This window comes from Myotis lucifugus, unplaced genomic scaffold (genome assembly GCF_000147115.1).
Source record: "Myotis lucifugus unplaced genomic scaffold, Myoluc2.0 scaffold_83, whole genome shotgun sequence".
Classification (NCBI taxonomy): Eukaryota; Metazoa; Chordata; class Mammalia; order Chiroptera; family Vespertilionidae; genus Myotis; species Myotis lucifugus.
Window position 1 is genome coordinate 1,112,570 of NW_005871131.1, and position 20,627 is coordinate 1,133,196.

At 44.2% G+C, this 20,627-nt stretch overlaps 1 protein-coding gene across 1 annotated transcript in view; it reads left to right on the forward strand.

Moving 5' to 3' along the window:
* CACNA1D (calcium voltage-gated channel subunit alpha1 D) overlaps nt 1–20,627 on the forward strand; it is a 289,303-nt gene that overhangs the window by 125,865 nt on the left and 142,811 nt on the right. The window contains 1 exon segment of the mRNA XM_023755748.1: nt 12,512–12,651. Coding sequence (XP_023611516.1) covers nt 12,512–12,651 — 140 coding nt within the window.

The following is a 20,627-nucleotide window of genomic DNA, read 5'->3' on the forward strand; positions in this document are numbered from 1 at the left end:
ATATTTTTGCCCACTGTGGGTCCACTGTGGGCCCGGTTATTGGCTCTTACGGCTGTAGTTTTCAACTTTCTTTCTTCACCTTGGCCATCAGTAGTAGATACATTTTACATGGCAACTCACAGTCATAATATGTATATGTCATTAAAATGTGAGTCTGTTGAAAAAAAATACTTCATAAATTCTGACATTTTCTATGCATTCTGATAATTTCCATTCTATTTTATTTTCCAAAAATTGGTGGATATAAACCACAAAACTAACTTTGTCTGTATTCCATTAAAAAAACCCCTCTCTCTTCCATTACAGTATAATTTCCATAAAGACAGGCAAATATTATTCCACCTCATGTAATTGGTGCTCACTTCATATTGTCAGCTGATTCTTCTCTCTCTGCAAATCCTTTGGAGAAACACTTTTCTGTGCAGAGAAAGAAAAGATAAGGTGACTTGTGTCACTGATCTGATTTCTTCCTCTCCCATTAGCTGTTAGAAATTGCAGAGACATAGTAATAAAATATGTCTACACAGTATGCATCTTTGTAATGGTCTTATTCCTGTTTCATTTTCTTTTCCTTGTTAATGTATTTTTCTTATTTTTTCTAAATATTTAGAGTTTCATATGACTTTCATAAAAGATAGCCAAGGAGAAAAGCTTACACAAATCAGAAATAACTAAAAGTAGAGATAGAAAGTCTATCTCTTTCCCTCCTAAGACCTTGCACTCACAGGCAAGCCTCCTCACTTTTAGGTGTCTACACTGCATACTGGCTTATTAGGAGATCTTTTCAGGCATCAGGGGTCATATTATTTACTTATTCATATTATTCCTACTGTTCCTGTAGTAATGTATCCTTTCCTGCCCTTAGCATAGATCTGCCGCCTTCTCTTTAACAGCCATAGAGCATTCCCTTTTTTAACTACTGATACTTCATATTTTGATGTTCTAGCTGCTTAGAGTTCTTTTTTGGAGCGAGATAGGTACTAAATAAAAACTTACTTTAAAAAGGACAGTAGAGATTATTACTAGGCTTAGCCACCTGAACAAATAGAACCTTCTAGTGATGGCTTCTGGAGCCACTGTTTTCCTGGGAATGGAATTGCTGTGGGAAACCCGGGTGGGTCCACAGAGGTTTGACTGGCAGGACCAGGTCATTGCTATGACCCTCCCCAGCTCCGAGCAGGTCTGCGGAGACTCGGTCTGCTCAGTCATTGACTTGTGTATTGATTTCCACTTCAGGGCCACAACTGGGCGGTGACTGGGTTTTAACTTCATTTTACTTTCTAAGACTAAAACAACGGCGAATTACCCTCATGGGATTATCTGAGTAAATGCATCAAACACTTTATCTCAGTTATAGACTTCACACTTCATGTGTTTTTAAACTTTGATTCATAAATTTATATAGGAATAAATATCTATGTTCTTATGATCTCAGCACACTCACTGGAAATAGGTGGCCGTGAATGAGGGTTATTCATCCCCCGAAGTGGATTTTATGGTGGAGTAACAATGGGGAGCTGAATGCCACCTGCTCCCCAGGGACCCCCAGATGTTCCTTTTTTGTTAGCAGTGAAGGGGCGGGTAACACGGGGTGTGGGAGCTGGGTCCTAGTTCATCTCCCTGTCTGTGATAGCCCAGACAGACTGCTGGACAGGCCAGGGGGAGAACCAGGTTTAGAGGGAGCACTTCTCTCCCTCAGAGGGCAGCAGTGCTCACCCAGCAGGCCCCCTGCAGGACAGGCTGCCCTGTGGGCTTGCAGACCTGAGGGCCGGCAGTGAGTGAGCCATTGTCCCAGTGCCTGTTTAGGGAGTAGTTAGCAGTGGCTCCGTGCAGGCCTTGTGCTGTTTTTGGGTGGCGGCCAGTGCTATTCAGGGCTTGTTACAAAGACACAACAGTAAAATGAACCACCGTCATGGGAGCGTGCTGCATGCAGACCTTGGCTCATTGGCGCGTGTGTTTACCCATGTTGCCTCATTTACGCTCAACAACAAACCTGGGCACTTTCTCATTTTGTGATGAAGAAGCTGCAGTGAGAAAGTACAGTCACTTGTCTGAGTCTACAAAGCCAGGAAGTGGCAGGGCCAGGACCTGACCCCGGGCTCTGAGCCTCCTGTTGGTGGTGAAGGTGGTTCTGAGCCCCACCCGCCAGGTACCACTCCTACCGTCGGCAGCTGTGACCGGCAAGGTACATCTCAGGTTGCTCAGTGGCAGGGCCTAGGTGACCCTAGGCTGAGGTCACTGTGGTGTGACAGGTGGAAAGGCACGGAAGCCCAGGCGAGATTTGACAGGCGTGGGAGGTGTGGTTCCCCACCAGGTCGGTGTGGTCAGGTCTCTTCCCATTGACCACGGCAGGAAGGAACTTAGAGTCTGTGACCGTCGTAGGTGAACGTACACAGCGATCCCTTCTCTGCCTGTCTTACTCTGTCGCTTGGAGAATCAGTGGAGATAAGACGCTGCGAAGTTTCTTTTGCCCAAGTGCTGTGTCTAAGGGGGCAAGTGTACAGGGGAATGAGGTGAGATTGATGTACAATTCAGAGGTCAGGGGATTTAACTACATACAGTTCTGAAAGGCTTTTCTCCAGCTCCGTTCATGGAAAGAACGGAATGGCTGCTTTCTTGTCAAAATGAAAGGTTCGGTTTTAAACTTACTCACTTCCTGCCATTTTGAAATGTTTGCTCATTTCTTTTCAGCCAGGGAGGTAGACCTGCTGGAGCGTTGGCTTGTGTCATTAGAACTAACCAATGCCAAGAACAGGCTTCTTCTCTAAAACGATGGGTGTTTGGCGGTTGTCCCACGAGCCAGGCCCCACAGATCGCGAGGAGGCAGCCAGGCGCTCGGTCAGCCCCGGCAGGGCACGCACTCCCACGGTGCTCAACCTTGACCTGAGCTGTCAGAACAGGATGGAAGGCCTGACACTGGTTAGAAAGAAAGCATGACTGCAACTCCAGCCAGGAGAGGGCGGGTGGGACCCTGGCTGCGTGTTGGAACTGCTCTTAGGGTTCCCGACAGTGACAGGGTCTTGGCTCAGATGCTTGGACATGCAGCCTTGGAGTCACAGCCCTGTTTGTCCTTTTTTGGTGGGTGATGCCGTCGTGGTACTTCCTGAGGCTCAGTGCTCAGCTTTCGGATTGGGACAGCGGGAGGATTCTGCAGAGGGAGATACGATGGTTCCTGCCCTTAAGGTAGTGACCGTCTACAGCTCGTACATGAGGGCACATCCAATAGGTCTACCTCCCCAGGGGACAGGAGCTCCTGAAACAGGGCAGTGCTGTGCCCATCTCTGCCCTCTTTCATGGCCTTGAACAGAGTCAGTGCTCGAGTGTTCGTTATGGTTCACTTTCCTGATTAAACGCCAAACCCGTAGCACAACTTTCAACTCTGGGGCAGCAAAGTGTTTTGACTCAGGTGCCCACTCCAGTCAGTGGTCATGCTCGACTGGGCACCTAGTGAAGCTGCAGTGGGAGGGGTGCCAGTGACGACTGGCGAGTGATGTCGGCTGCAGGTTCCCCGGGCGCAGAGGCAGCAGGCAGGTGGCAGACATTTGTCTTCCCTGATAAAGGCATCAGGCTTGCAAGAGGGGGCAGAGAAGTCTCAGAGGAAATAAAACTCCCTGGTCTTCCCTTAAAGGGTAGAACAGGATTTAGATAAGCAGAGAGAAGTGCTTTCGTCATAGAGGAGAGCAGTCACCACACGAGGGTTTCTAATGTGTCTCACGTGTACGCAGGAGGTTATGGGAACTGACAGGCAGGAGCCGAGGGAGCCGTGGAGAAGGAAAGGGGAATGAGGTGGAGCGGGGGCCTGTACTTGGTGCAGTTGTTAGTATGTAGAACACAGACAGATTGTAGAGGTCCTTGGGGATGCCAGATGGAGGAATTTAGATGTGTTACGGTCCTGTGCTTTTTAGGAAGTTTTCCCAAATGCTCCAGACACAATCAAGTGCTCCATTCCCCCCCCCACCTTCTCCCGCTTCTCTTCAGCATTCTGCTTTAGCTTTGATTAGTGTCTGCTGTATTTTGAAATTTTTACATATGCACCTGATGTCCCCCTTCAGGACATGGACAACATCCCAGCCATCTTTGAAAACCCAGGGCTCAGGACTGCACCTGGTAGGGAGTAGACAACCCATGAATGGTGTTGAATTAAATTAAAGTGGGGTATCTGAACTGCCAAGCAAGGTGGGATGGAGGTGGGCATGCCTTGACATTGAAGCTGGGTGAGGAAGGGCATGGCTGCCAACTGTAGGCTGCAGCTACTACCAGGGAACTAGGAGTGCATGTCCCAGGATGGGTGGGGTGGGAGGCAAGGCAAGTCCCAGGCATCAAGTTTACAGGAGTGTGTAGTGTATAGGAAACCAGTTGGAACTGAAGACAAAAACAGAATGAATGAGATTGAAGGAGGCAATTTAGAAAGCGGAGCCTAGATGAATTCCCAGAGAAACCGGCTTGCAGGGCTCATGGGTCCCATGCACAGAGAACCATCCGTAAGCCTGCGGGGAAGGAATCACAGAGGAGTTGAACCTCTTGAGAGATGAGCTGCTGAAGATTCTCTTCGATGCTTCAGCTTTCAGAGAAGCAGAGTGATCTTGTAGGACCCGTGTATTTATTAGCAAGGACTCCTTTGTTTGTAATTGATCAAAAGCCCAAACCCAAACTGTCTCCATTTATTGGATTTTGCAACTGAACAGCCCAAGGTAAAGGGGAGAATTTTAGCTTCAGGTTTAGCTTGATCCAGGTGCTCATACAAAGGCTTCAGAGCCAGATGCTTGCCTCTGTCTGAGTTTCTCTGCCTTTCTGCTTGACTCCCTCTCCCCACTTCCTGGCTCTGTATCTCAGAGCTGCGTCCAGCCAGTGACGGCATTTCTTGCCTAGTTGCCGAAGTGAAGACCCCAGGATTAGCTCGAATTGGACCTGGTGACACACGCTGAGTAACACGCCTATCCCTGAACTAGTAACCTGACCACATGCCGCCCCCTGCAGTCCCTGGACCGAGAGTAGGAAAGGAGCAGTTCTTGGGGGAAGATCAGGGTGCTGTCACCTGGGGAGTTTTTCTGGGGCCAGAACCATAATTAGCCACCCCACCCAGCTGCTTGTTTTGTTCTCGGCAGCAAAGCAGCAGCTGCCTCTGCTGTGCAGGTGAGCGAGTGGGCCACCTCCTCTGCCCAGGCGGGATGCTGCCCTCCTCCCACACACCAGCTGGTCTCCGTAGTGTCAGCCAGCCCACCCGGCTGGCCTCCTCCATGTCCTCTCAGTACATTCTGATGGCATCCTGGGCAGTGGCTCTCCCCACCTGGGTGGTCATGGGGTCCCTGGGCTGTAGGGGTTTCAGGAGAAACATCTTCAAAGAGTTTCCAGATCTCCTCTCAGGCCGAGAGCTGTCCGCTCCTCCTGTGACTGTGCCGTGTGTGACCGATGGTAGAGCTTTCCCACCTTTCATTTAATCTGATTTTCATTGTAGCCTGGTCGGTGGGGTGACCACCCTTGCTTTATAGAGAAGCAGATGGGGTAAAGTGACCCAGCCAGGGGTAAGTGACCCAGCTGTACAGACTAGAATTGGACTTAGGACACAAATGTCATCTAAAGTTTGTACTTTTAAACCAAAGGGGAAGAAAACCAAAGGCAAACTGACTGTTCTAGCCAGCTTCTTCATATAACGATGGTGTTAAAGTACCCACTGGAGGCCTGCTAAGTACATGCTTCATTAATACCTGCAGAGAGAAAAATGACCTCGGCTTCCATCCCTGCTCGGAGCAGAGGCCACCTGCTGGCCACCTTCCTGTGGTTTGCCCCCAGAGTTTCACTAGAGATTGAATGGCTTATTGAGACCCTGTGATAGCAGCTCCGTGGCTCCCCAGTCGCCTCCTTCTGAGGGTCTCTCAGCAAGCCTGCCCTGAATATGACCTGGCAAAACAGCCGCTGCTCTTGGGTGGGTGTCTTCCAGGGGTCTCTGGCCTCACAGAACCTCCTGCCACCACCTGTGTCTGGGCTTTGCTCATCAGGGCCCAGGGAATCATAGTCCTAAAGTTGGAAGAACTCATCTGTGCAGCCTGCTCTTTTTACAGCTGAGAGACGGAGGTCACACCCCGCAGCCCGGCACATGGGGGCCTTTCATGGCCTCCCTTGAGTGGTCCACTCAGCCTTACCCAGTCCCTCCCACCTGCCCCCCACTACCTGTGCTCCCAATCTCTGGGCTGCTCCTCACCCTCACTGCCTTGCCTGTGTGCATATCCCTCACTGACTGGATGCACCTGCCCACCGTCGTGAGTGGGAGGCTGCAGTTAGGAAATAGGACGGCTATGTCCAGAGGCTTTTCCCTGACACTTAGGGATGGTTTCCCGAAAGAGGGCAAAGCCATGGGCCCTTTATATTATTGTTATGGACTGAATGTTTGTATCCCCCCAGATTTATATATGGAAGCCTCACCCCCAACATATTGGCATTTAGAGATGGAGTCTTTCAGAGGTAATTAGGATGGGGCCCTCATGATAGGATTAGTGCCCTTATAAGAAGAACTGAAGAGATGGGTCTCTCTCTCATTCCCTCTTTACACATACATGTACCAGGCAAAGGTCAGATGAGAACATAGTGAGAAGTCAGCCCTCTGTGAGCCAGGGAGCTCTCACCAGACCCCAGATCAGCCAGGACCTTGACCTTGGACTCTCCAGCTCCAGAACTGTGAGAAATAAATCTGTTGTTAAGCCACCCTGTCTATGGTATGTTGTTATGGCAGCCTGAGCAGACTAACATCATTATGGGACTTCTTAGCAGGAAGAGACATGGAGTAATGTTTGGTCTAAACCTCTCATTTTGCCTACTTATTTATTCATTTATAAATATGAGTATTTTTATGACAGGCCTTGGAAATACAATGATGCATGAAACAGAAATGGTCTCTGATCTTAGAGAAATTATCATTTATTGGGGGAGTCAGATACTGAAGAGATTTTTTAAAGAATTTAAAATTTTCACATAAAGTTATGAAGAAGTGTAATGAGTTTTGACAGCACCTAACAGCAGGCCCTGATTTTGTCTGGGAGGTCAGCAGGGGTTTCACTGAGAAAGTGTCATTTAAGCTGAGCCTTGAAGGAAGAGTAGAACTTAGCCCAATGAAAGCAGGATGGGGGAAACCATTCCAGAAAGAGGGGACGGGAAGTAGACCTGAATCAGGCTAGTAGAAAACAGATATTATTTATGACTCCAAGTTCATTCCAGTCAGCAGTGCTGGGCTTGCTGTGTGCTCACTGAGTGCGGGGGGGAGAGAGCTCCATATGTTGGGGGAGGCACACTGTGACGGGGAAGCAGGGTGGGCAAAGGCATGGAAGTGGGCAAGCATCAGCATGGAGGGCCCTGGCCCCTCCCACTCCCTGCCAGTTGCAGTTTCTGTTTCTCAAGGTTCTGTGTAGAGGTAACTGGTTTAGAGACTGTTGGTGGAGCCTCTCCTGTTTGGTGAAACTTCGATGTTTAAAGAAAATAAGTCAGGTTTCAGAATTAAATTTGGTGCCTTTATTTCTTTGGTGGCTTGAGGTCTCATGAGTTGCTGGGGTCCAATCCCAGCAGGTCCAGGGGTCCCCAAAGGTGTGGACGGAGTCGGCGAAGAAGGAATGACACGAAGACAGCCTTCAGTTGGTCAGCAGCCTAGTCAGGACCTATAGCCAGGATCTCCAGCCAAAGTTCTGGTCGGAGTTCTGGTCAGGAACTGATGAGGATCTGACGTTTATTGTCTTATTACATCCGTATTTATACCAGCCGATTCCAATCCCGTCAATTTCTATTACAAGGGTTAAGGTGTTTCTCATCTCCATTCCAGGGAGTAAAGACCATGTAGCTTAATTACCCGCCTGGCACTTAATTAAGGGGTTGTATCCCCTCCCTAACCTCAGGGAAAGATCCCCACCTGGGGAAACAACCTTTCTCGGAGAGGTGACCTTGGTTAAAACACATGGCGCTAAAGGGAGCAAACATATTAAAAACAGTATGCTACATACGCCAGGTCCACTGAAACACATGCTGTGCAGATGCCTCTTTCCTGCAGCGACTGCGTCAAGCAGCAAGGATGGACCGGCCTCCGGCAATGAGGGACTTTCATTCATATATAGATAGATTGGTATCTGATTAAGAGGAATTGGTGGTTTCTTTCTTTTTCTTTTTTCTTTTATTAGCTACTAGCTTTTTAACAAAATATGTTTTTATTGATTTTCAGAGAGAGGAAGGGAGAGGGAGAGAGAGATAGAAACATCAATGAGAGAGACATTGATAGGCTGCGGCTGCCTCGTACACACCCCCTATCAGGAATGGAGCCCACAACAGGGGCATGTGCCCTGACTGGGAATAAAACCAGTGACCTCCTGGTGCATGGGATGACGTTCAACCAAATGAGCCACACTGGCCGGGCTGTGGTTTCTTAAAAGGAGGTTTGACTAGCCCTGCCCACCCAGGATCCCCTGTCACGTGACTCTGCCTGGCAAATGCAGACATTGAGGTGCAGGGATCATTTACTCTCTTTGTTTAGCCTGGGATAGGACTTTTAAGGGGCAGCCCAGCCCTGGGACACCTTGGTTCCGGTCCACTTCTGGAGGGTTCTTGCCTGCCTCTTTTCAACCCATTCCTTCATCCTTGCTGCTGTTGCTTCCGCCGTGCTCTCCTCCATCCTGCACAGGCTCCATGCCTTCTCCATGGACACCTCACCGGCCCCTCAGCTCCGTGCCCACTCTGGCCTCGCCCAGTTAGGAATTCGGCTTCCTTCTCACATGACTAACTCAACATGCTTTCCTCAAATGAGCAACTTTGTGTGTGTGTGTGAAGTAAATAATAACTCGCCCCCCCCCTTCCCATAATTGTTGTTTTGCGAGATGTTCTTTACACGACATTTGCTTAACGTGGAGGGGCATTTGTTGCGTAGGAGTCCTTTTTAATAGCAGGACCGGGGACCAGGATGACACTGGCTTTTAGGCAGAGGGTCTGCCTTGCTCTCCAGGCTGATGTTGAGTTGGCTTTATGGCAGCGCCTCTGTGATAAAGCATCACATTAAAGCAAGTTGTATTTCTTGTAGTCAGTTTCATCCAGTAGTGCACTGAGGATTCTGAAAAGAGAAACCAAATTCTATAAAAAGGAGAGAGAAGAGGACAAGAGAGGGGGATAAAAGAGCCCTCAACAATTCAGTTATACAAATGGGCCTTGTATTATTGTGGCAAAATTACTTATAAATGAAAGCCAAAGAGGAAAAACAAGCAGTGTGGTAGGTGTACTCTCTGTTCCTTGTCTTGTTTTTCTGCTCTAAAGCATAGCACTGTGTTGACGTAGGCATGTAACTGCTATGAATATTGATGGCAGCAAAAGCTTCCTCCCCCTGTCTGGCCTAGTAAATAAAGCAGAAGGGATAAAAGGGGGAGTGAAATTATAAAATCAGCATGCTGTTTTCAGCTTATCCTGTGCCCTTGGAACTCCAAGTCTCCAAAACATATTGAAAATCCACATTTGGTGGCCAGGGTCTAATTTCAGTACAGTGGATTGCTATTTTCAGGGATTGTTGCTTCTGCTTAAAACAACAGAATAGCTCTTCCTTTTAGCTCTCAAAGTTAACATCACTGCCTCACGGAAGCCCTCCTGGGTGTCTCCTCCCCACCCAATAGCAAAGTGGGCCCCTGTTCCTCAGAACATTCACAGTGGAGTGAATGCCCCTCCCGTGGCAGCACCCGCTCAGGGACATGGCAGTGCACAGGAGAGGAGCCGGGTGTTCATGGAGGTTACAGGGAGTATGGAGAGTGACCAGAGGCCTTGGAGGTCTGCGTGTGGCAGGAAGGGGGAATGCATGCTGCTGCTCTGGGAACATTTTGCAACCTGCTCACCTCAGCCTGGACTGGGGGAGGCGGTGATGTCATAGCCGAGGAAGTTCTCCACCGCCTGAAGGACGGATTGGGGTGCATGGGATGAGCGAACCCCAGGACAGGGCCTGGGTTTTCTTTGGAAGGTCTGGAGGAAGCATGGGTCTGGAGGCTGTGGAGGAGCTAGGCTTTAAAAAATGTATAATTGGCATACAACGTTATATTAGTTTCAGATGTACATCATAGTGATTTGACATTTATATACCTTACACTGTGATCACCCTTGTAAGTCTAGTACCCATCTGACACCGTGCAAAGTTATTACGATATTATTGACTACATTCCCTGTGCTGTGTATTACAGCCCTGTAGCATATTTATGTTATAACTGGAAGCTCATACCTCTTACTACCCTTCACCTTTTCCACCCATCCCCCTATCTCCCTCCCCTCTGGCAACTCTCAGTTTCTCTATTTTATTTATTTTTACTATTTAAATTTATTTTATTTTTATTGGATTTATTGAGGTGACATTTGTTAATAAAATTATATCGGTTTCAGGGGTACAATTCTATAATACATTATTTGTATATTGTTCTGTGTGTTCACCACCCCAAGTCAAGTTTCCTTCCATCATTTAATCCCTCCTTTACCTTTCTTCTCTGTTACGATGAGTCTGTTTTTGTTGTTTTGTTTATTCTTTTTAGATTCGACATGTAAGTGAAATCATAGGTATTTGTCTTTCTCTGTTTGATTTATTTCACTTAACATAATGCTCTCTAAGTCCATCCATGTTGTTGCAAATGGCAAGATTTTGTTCTGTTTTATTGCTGAGTAATATTCCACCGTGTATATATATACCACATCTTCTTTATCCATTCATCTATTGATGGATACCTAGGTTGCTTCTATATCTTGGCTATTGTAAGTCATACTGTGGTAAACATAGGGATGCGTATCAAACTGGGCTTTTAAAATGGAAAACACACTGACTCTGGCTAGCTCACTGCACCAAAGAATCTATTAGGCTGCCATGACGGTGTGCTGAGGATGAAAGGGCACTCTGAGGGCAGGTTAGGAATGGCAGGGACCGGAAGGAAGAACTGATAAACTGGTTTTCTGGCAGAACCAGTGGGGAGTCGGGAGTGGGGGTGAAGGCTGGGGTACTGTAGTGGTCGGATGGTTCCCCTGGCGCTAAAGAGGAAGGATGCCATGAGAAGACACGCAGAAGTTCAGCTGGGGACTGGAACTGGCCAGCAGCAGAGGGGTAGCACTGGTGGCAGATGGCTCGAGCCCAGGGTGGCTGAGGCAAAAGAGCAGTCATATACATGTAACAAGAGTCCTTGCAGGGGAGAAGTGGATGAGCCCTTTGGCCTTATCAGACGGCTAATGATGCAGACTTGCTCTTTGTCACTTACCTCTCTTGGGACTGTCTCTGTGTGCACGTTAGAAACCGCCCCTCGCCCCTTCCCCCACCAGGCTAAGCCTTTCGAGGCTGGGGACCACAGTGGAGACTTTTTCTACCTGGCTCTGGGAATGGGTCTGCCAAGCAGAAGAGATGCTCACTGAGTGTTTCCTGGGCCAGGCCGACTTGACCTCGTGCACCAGGCATCTTAATAAGAGAATTCCTGGCTTCCTTTTCCTGACCTTGGTGACTTTCTTCAGGTCCCCCGTGTAGAGTTCATATCAGTAGAGGACATTATGGCCCATATGGAAGAGTTTCATTCCTGAGGACTTTTCATCTAGTTATTATTTAAGTAGCTTCTTACCAGGGAATGCCTCTTGTAAAATGAATCACACACATCTCGGTCGGCCCATATTTCTAGGAAAGCTGAAGTTGTATAAAGAAAACCTTTATAAAAGAGGAAAAAGTCAACATTTTTAGACTGATGGGTGTGTTTTCTATACTCGTGGAGATGCAGGAGTTGGAACTGGGAAGGTTCATGTAGCCCAGGACGGAGTCTCGGAGGTCTGTGGCAATGGCGTGGGAATGACTGCTGAGCAGAGAAGGTTGAGCCTGGCCTGGGAACGTGCGTGGTGACCACTCAGCACTCAGCAGGGTCATCCGAGAAAGGTGGCATGCCGATAAGCAGACTGTGGCCTTCCCATCCTGAATTCACCCCCATTACTGTGCGTGTGGATGAGGAAACGTAGGTCCAGAGGAGAGATGGGGCTTTGCCAAGGTCACCGTGCTGCTCAGTGACAAAGCTGACCCTGACTTAGACGTTAGATATAAACCCACGATCAAGAGAGGGTCAAAGCAGACACATCTTCCTCTCTCCCACAGGACGTTCCCTTCAAAGCTGCCGTTGGGATCTTTGCTGCACCTCGTGCTTTTCTGGGCCCGGTTTGGCAGCCTCAGGAGGAAACATGCTGCGTTTTGCAAATGTGTGCAAATAACAAGTGTGCCTGTTATGTCCTAGCAGTCTCATTGCACATGCATCAGGGCAGGTGGCAGAATGCAATCATGCAGCCCCCGGTGAAAAGAGGGTTATGCTTAGCTGCTTATGAGGAATTCAGTGTGAGAAGGAACATGCCTCCCTGGCCCAGGTGCAGTGTAAATGGTTCCATTTCTCGTAATGAAAATGTGACTTGGAGAAAAATGCTTGGAAATTGATTCTAATATTTTAATCTGTATTTTTAAAATCTTTTCTCCTTCTTCTCCCCCCTCCCTTTTCTTTGTTTTTCTTCACAGGAAAAAGTAGAATATGCCTTCCTGATTATTTTTACAGTCGAGACATTTTTGAAGATTATAGCTTATGGATTATTGCTACATCCTAATGCTTATGTTAGGAATGGATGGAATTTACTGGATTTTGTTATAGTAATAGTAGGGTAAGTCCCTTTTATTTTGGGAGAGATGTTTGTTTGGAAAACGGGAGGCGGGAGGGACAGAAGAACTGCGTCTTTGGAGGAAATGTGGTTACTCCTCTGCCGGTGATTGCAGCCAGACCTGTCGGGAGTTCTTTGAAGACTGGTGATGCTGCTGGCAATCTCCAGGCAGGACTGGTTTGAAATGCTCTCGTGGTTTTCCCCTGACCGGTGTGGTTCAATGGTCATAGCGTCAGGCCATGCACCAAAGGGTTGGGGTTCTATTCCCAGTCAAGGGCACATACCTGGGTTGCAACTTTGATCCCCAGCCCCGGTCAGGGCACATTGCGGGAGGCAACCAATCGATGTGTCTCTGACATCGATGGTTCTCTCTCTCTTTCCCCTCCCTCCCACCCTTTCACTCTCTCTAGAAATCAATGGAAAACATATCCTCAGGTGAGGACAAAAAAAAGAAAAGAAAAGAAAAATATTTCATGTTTTTTACTCGTGCTTTCAGAAACGGCTATAGCAGGAAGTCTAAGCTTCTGATGAGAGAGGGTTCATCTTACAGGGCCTCTGGCTTCCACAAATAGGCCAGCCCTACTGGTGATTTGAGTCAAATGTGTAGAGCTCTTATATTTAGCACCCTGTTAAGTTTTTTTTAAAAAAACTCAGAATAGTAAAAAAGTAATAAATCCTTATAGCAGTGAGGTACTCTGCTGTTTAACATCCCTTGAGCAAAGCTATTAATTCTTTCTGCTGACTTGTGGGGAAAAACTTTGGCATGCTACTATCCCATTTTAAATAACAAAACAAGTGTCTGAATAATATCAGATATCTGGCATGAAATGAAATAAGCCAGAAAATTCAGAGAGGCAGGCATTATCCTGAAATCCTGTTACAGGAAGAAGACACCAATAGTTTTATTTAAAGTAAAATGGTAAAATGAAAACCAGTGGCCTGTGTTATTCTGGTCCTGCCACACCTGGAAATGTGGCCAGCAAGAGAAAAACGAATCAGTGTCGGTGGAATGCTGGATCTTTGGACCAAATACCCACACGGAAAAAGAAACTAGATCCCATCGCTGAGTCTTCGTTACCCAGCTACAAAATGGGTTGCTCCTAAAATTACATTTGGTCTTAGAGAGAGAGACTGTTAAATGACCTCTCTGTTTTCATCGCTATGACTTGTTCAGTTACCTTTTATAGTTGAGCAAGATAATTTATCTTTTGGATTATTCTTTTATCATGAATCCTTTGGCTTTTTATGGGAGACTAATCTAGTTGGATGTTGGGAGAGTAGGAAAACTTTTGAGCCTCTAATCTCAAACCTTTGAAGTTAAAATGGGATCCGCAATGGTGGCCCAGTGGGATAATTAGACTTATGGGAAAAAAGTTAGCTTTTGCAAAACTCACCATAGTATATTGGCATCTAAGGTATGACAGCCAAGGTAGTGCAGCTAAAATGAATAGGTGATAGATATGTATCATACCTTCCTGTATCTGGTGAACTCTAACAGGAATGGCTAGCAGGAACCTTGAAGGTCTCTTGATTCTGGAATAATCTTGCTGTGCCTCTCCTGGCCCTGGAGGATGGAGATTCTTAGCTCCATTTCTTTGTCCCTACCCTTCAGTCACCTTGGCTTTCTGCCTGGAGACATTTTTCAGGCTGTAGTACAGCACAGAGAGGGAACCAGGTACAGTGTGGTGGTCTCGTTAGGTTGAGACAGAAACAAGAGGTCAGAGAGGCTGAGGTGGCTGAAATTTGAGAGGCCTAGTGTGGAAGGGGAGGGAGCTATTCAGAGAAAGAGCTCTATAAATATGCCTTGGGGTCCTCTTGAGTTTTGACTGAATGTTCAGCTACAGTTACGTGGGGTGAGATTCTGTGAGGCCAGGCAAAGAACACTGTTAGGGAACACCAACCAGCGTGGAAAGATGTCATTGAACACCCTGGAATGTCAGTAGAGACTCCAGAGGGACATTAGTATTGGGGATAAACTAGCTCCAGGCAGGGGTTGACAAACTATGGCCAACAGGCCAAATCCAGCCTGCCACTGATTTTTGTAAATAAGGTTTTATTATAACAGTGTCATATATTTGTTCACAGAGTTGAATTGAGTAGTTTAGATCCACAATGTTTACAATACAGGATGGGGAAAAAGTAGGTTTACAGTTGTGAATATGTGAAACACAGAGTTTATTATTGGGTTATTATTTATTAACTATTGTATTATTTTTTATGTGAACAACTGTAAACCGACTTTTGCCCCACCCTGTACTTGCTATCTGGCCCTTTGCGAAATAAATTTGCCAGCCTCTGCTGCAGAGTAAGGACTACCTGAAACCCTTACTGATAATGTTTGGGAAGAAGCCTGAAAAGGAGAAAACTGATATGCAAGTAACCTAACTGCCCATTAAAGAAAACGCCACACTCTTTAAAAGAAGACAACAAAATCCAGACATTTTACAATGTCTAGCATCCAGCCAAATATCACTAGGCATCTGAAGAACTGTGGCCCATAACCAGGAGGAAATTCCATCAATAGAAACAGACCTGGAAATGACAGAGATGATGGAATTAGTAGAGAATTATTTTACAGAACTTTAAAAATAGCTATTATAAATATGCTTATGGATTTAAAGGAATGACTACAGTGATGGAAGATGGGACAATATAAAAAAAAAACCAAATGGGATTTTGAGAGCTGACAAATATCTGAAATGAAAGTTCTCTGGATTGGCTTAATAGCAGGTTAGACACAATAGAAGAAAAAATATCAAGGATCACGAAGACATTGCAGTAACACAAAGAGTAATGATGGATACAAATATGAATACACCTGGTGACTCGTGGGACAATATCAAGTGCTTTAGCATATATATATTTGGCATCCCAGAAGAGAGGAGATAGAGGGGAGACAGCAAAAAATATTTTAAGGAATGGCTCCAACTTTTCTAAATGCGATAAAAAATATAAACTAAAAAATCCAAGAAATTCAAGCAAAATAAGCATGAAGAAGGCAACATCAAGGCACTTTATAATCATAATTGAATTGCTCAAAACCAACGAGGAAATCTTAAAAGCAATCGGAGAAAAAAGATGTTACAGACTTTTTGTAAGCAACTATGCAAGCCAGCAAGCGCTACAGCGACATCTTTAAAGTGCTAGGGAACCTAATTTTTTTATTCAGTGAAGAGATCTCCAAATTGAAATAAAAAACAACTCCAAAACTTTTTCACACAAACCAAAGCTGAGAATTCATCACCAGTAGATCTGCATCTCAACAAATGTTAAAGGAACATCTTCACACTGAAGGAAAATGACACCAGATAGAAATGTGGATCTACAAAAAGGAATAAAGAATGTCAGAAAGGGTAATTATCTAGATAAATATTAAAACACATTTCTCATTTTAAAATCTCTTTAAAATTAATTTATTATTCAAAGCATAAAGAATAACAATATATTATGGGGCTTATAGCTTCTATAAAAGTAAAATACATAATAGTACAAAGGGCAGGAACAAGGAAAAAGAGCCATATACTACTGCAAAGTGCTTGTATGGTAGGTGAAGTGACAAAATATTATTTGAAGGTAGACTGTGATAAGTTAAAGATGTATATTGTAAATCCTGGAGTGTGGGCCAGCAAACTTCAGCCCATAGACCAAATCTGGTTTATTGCCATTCCCTCCTCCACCCACATTGACAAGTGTCTTGCTGTTTGCTTTAATAGATAAAATTTTGTTGGAAGACTGTCATATTCATTCATGTCTATGGCTATTTGGTGTTAGGATGGCTAAGTTGAGTAGTTGTGACGGAGACTCTATGGCCTGCAAATCCTACAAGGGATACTCTCTGGCACTTTAGAGAAGTTTTTTGCTGACATTTGTTCTAAAGGAGCCACTAGAAAGATAATGAGATATAACTAACAGGCGTGTATTGGAGGAGATTAAATACTTTTTGTTTGTTTGTTTTTAAAAAAGCTCAACCCAAAAAAGACAGAGAAAGAAAAACTAACAATGGACAGAGCAATAGAAAAGAAATAACAAGATGGTAGATTTAAACCCAGATTTATAAACTCTTATTAGAACCCAGAGTTTATCAGGTTTTATATGTTGAAAAGTCCCCACTCTATAGTGTCTATAAAACTACTTTAAATATAAAGACACAAACAATTTTAAAGTAAAAGGACAGAAAAATACATAAAATGCAAAAACTAAGAAAAGCCTGAGTGGCTATATTAATATCCAACAAAGTAGACTTAAAAACAAGGGATATTATCAAGAATAAAGAGAGAAATTTCATAATAATAAAGGTTGTCATTTAATCCCAGAAGATGTAATAATCATAAATATATATGTGCCTAATAACAGAGCTTCAAAATACACAAAGACAAAACTGATAGACCTGAAAGGAGGAATAGACAAATCTACAGTTGTGATTGTACATTTTAATACCCTTGAGGAGTGTTGATAGAACATGTAGACAGAAAATCACTATGGACACAGGGAAGTTTGGACAGTACCATCAATCAACTTGACTTGATTGACATTTTTAGAACATCCCACCAACAAGAGTAGAATACACATTCTTTTCATATGCACATGGAGTATTAACCAAGAGAGACATATCTGGGGACATAAAACAGGTCTGAGTGTATTTAAAAGGATGAAAATCAAACAAAGTTATGTTTTCTGAATGATTTAGCAATGTTTCTGGGTAAAAGGTCAGTATGAAAAAAACCCTGAGAATTTCTATGTAATAGTCATGAACTATTGGAAAATGAAATTTTAAAGACTGCTATTTACTGTTGCATTAACAAACATGAAATATGTAGGGATAGTGCATTGAAATGACTAAACCTTTCTGAGAAACCAAAGAAGACCTAAATAAATGGAATGATGTACAGTGTCATAGATTAGAAAACTCCATATTGTTAGGATATCAGTTCTTCTTAAATTAAGCTACAGAGTGAATCCTAATCTAAATCCCAGCAAGATTGTTATATAGATTGACAAATTTATTTGAAAATTTAAATGGAAATTAGAGAGGCTCTAGAGTAGCTAAAGACATATTTAAGAACAAAGCTAGAACCTGATGTTAAGGCTTATTATAAAACTACAGCCAAAACCGGTTTGGCTCAGTGGATAGAGCGTCGGCCTGCGGACTGAGGGGTCCCGGGTTCGATTCCGGTCAAGGGCATGTACCTGGGTTGCGCACATCCCCGGTGGGAGATGTGCAGGAGGCAGCTGATCGATGTTTCTCTCTCATCGATGTTTCTAACTCTCTATCTCTCTTCCTTCCTCTCTGTAAAAAATCAATAAAATATATTAAAAAAAACTACAGTAAGTAGTCAAGACTGTGATATTGACATAAGGAGTAGACATCAAGATCAATGGAACAGAATAGAGTCTTGAAATAGACTCATAAAATTGGTTTTATTTTTATTATTTTTAAAATTTATTTTTATTGATTTCAGAGAGGAAGGGAGAGGGAGAGAGAGATAGAAACAGCAATGATGAGAGAGAATCATTGATCAGCTGCCTCCTGCATGCCCCACGCTGGAGATGGAGCCCGCAATCCAGGCATGTGTCCTGACCAGGAATCGAACCGTGACCTCCTGGTTCATAGGTTGACGCTCGACCACTGAGCACACCAGGCCAAAAGCAATTTTTTTCCCCCCATAAAATTGGTTTTAGACAAAGGTTCCTTGATCATTCAATGGGTTGAGGAAACTGTTTTCAGCAAATGGTGCTGGAACAACTATTTCCCCTGTATATATATTAAAAAAAGACTCCATTCTTACCTCATATTGCATATAGATGCTACCTTAACAGATCCTAGACCTAGATGTGAAAGTTAAAACTATAAAATGTTTAGGAGAACATCTTTATGACCTTAGGGTAGGCAGAGATTTCTTAGGACACAAAAAGCACTAGCCATAAAAGAAATCATGGAAAACTTGAACCTTACCAAAATTGAAAACTTTTCTTCAAAAGACAGTGTGAAGAAAATGAAAAAGTTATGCACCAATTGGGGAAAAAAATCGCAGTACATACTGATTAAATATTTGTATTTAGAATATATAAAGAACTCTTACAACTCAATAGTAAGAAGACAACCCAGTACATTAACAGGCAAAAGATTTGAACAGATCTTCACAAAAGACGATATGTAAATGGTCACCAAGCATCTGAAAAGATGTTCATCATTAGTAATTAGAGAAGTGCTAATTAAAGCCACAAGGACAGCATTTTCATACCCACTAGTATTACTGAATGTAAAAAGATGGACACTACCAAATGTTAACCAAGATATGGAGCAACTGAAACTCATACACTGCTTGTAGAAATGGAAAATGGCACAATCATTTTGGAAAAGTTTGCCAATTTCTTACAATATTAATCAGATACTTACCATATGACCATATTACCAGTATTATTAGTATGCACTTAGTCAAGATAAGGGAAAATACATGTTCACAAAGAGACTTTATTTCATAATAGAGAAAAGGTGGTGGAAACAACCCAAATATCTCTCAACAGGTGAATGGGTAAGTCATTGTGGTATCACTCAACAATAAAAAGAAATGAACTGCTGATTAATGTAACAACTTGGATGACTCTCAAAAACATGGTGAGCAAAAGAAGATAAACAAAAAAGAACAAGCTGTATGATTCTGTTTATATAAGATTCAAGAAAAGGGAAAAAGCCCCAACTGATAATCAGCCAACCGCTACCCAAGGGTGTGCTTAGAGGGAGGAAGACTACAACAGGCGTGAGAGAACTTTTGGAGATACTGGATGTTTTGATTGTGGGGTCATTACTTAGGCTTATACTTTTGTCAAAACATGCCATTATATGCTTAAAATGGTTGTATTTTATTCTAAATTAGCAGCTATAACATTGTTTTAGAAAAAGTAAAAATTCAAGGAAGTTAAAGTATTAGAACTGGACTTGGTCTTTTTTTTTTCGTTAAATATGAAAAACTTTAGAACATTACAATATTCTTCTAAAATATGCACTCAATTGTAGTCAAAGAGTGGAAGACAAGTTAAAAAGGGTGAAAAATTAAATGTCTTCATTGGAATCAAATTCCTACTCCCTAAAGTTTCCAACTACAAACTGTATCTCAATCCAATGGATTTTCCATTCCAAGTCAGCCATGCCCTGCTTTTGTCAAGATTCCTAGTAACAGGGACATTGGGAAAGGAATTGATATGTCTAAAATGTGACCATAGGAGGACTCAGTGGGTCTACCAGAGCTGATACTGTACCCTGTCTAGGAACGTTTGATCTGAGCCACAGTTATCCCATACCTCTGATTTTTTCGATGAACAGAGCATTCAGGCTCTTCATTTAAGCTTTGTGAAGAAGGATGTGCAGTGCTCATTCTGGTGCTTCTGACTTGAGTCAGGTTAGGTAGCTGCTTGCCTTTTTTTCTGTCTTAGGGTATATTATTTTTCATGTTTTTTTTAAATTGATTTTTAGACAGAGAAGGAGATGGGGCTTGGGGAAAGGGCGGGGGGAGATATCCAGATATGAGAGAAACAGCAATCGCTGCCTCCTGCATGCCACCTACTAGGGATCACAACCCAGGCAAGTCCCCTGACCAGGAGTAGAACTGGGGACCTTTTGGTGCATGGGATGGCACTCAACCAACTGAGCCACACAGGCCAGAGCTTGGGGTAAACTTTTAATAATAATCTAATATCAAATACTTTCTACTTATCTCTTTAGGCACATGGTACATTTTTTTTGGTTGGGGGTGGTGTTGAAGGGAGTAGAATCACAAAATATTAGGATGGGAAGGGTGTGGGGCTCTGGATCATTTAATCCCATTTTCTCATTTTACACAGAGGACACTGAAGCCCAGGGAAGGCGAGGGACTTGTTTTAATGCCTCCTAGCTCACCGGAAGGAAGCCAGCCCCAACCCCTGACCACTTCCACTCATGGCTGTCTGGAAACAGCAGCCAGCTTCCCTCTCGGACTCGGGTT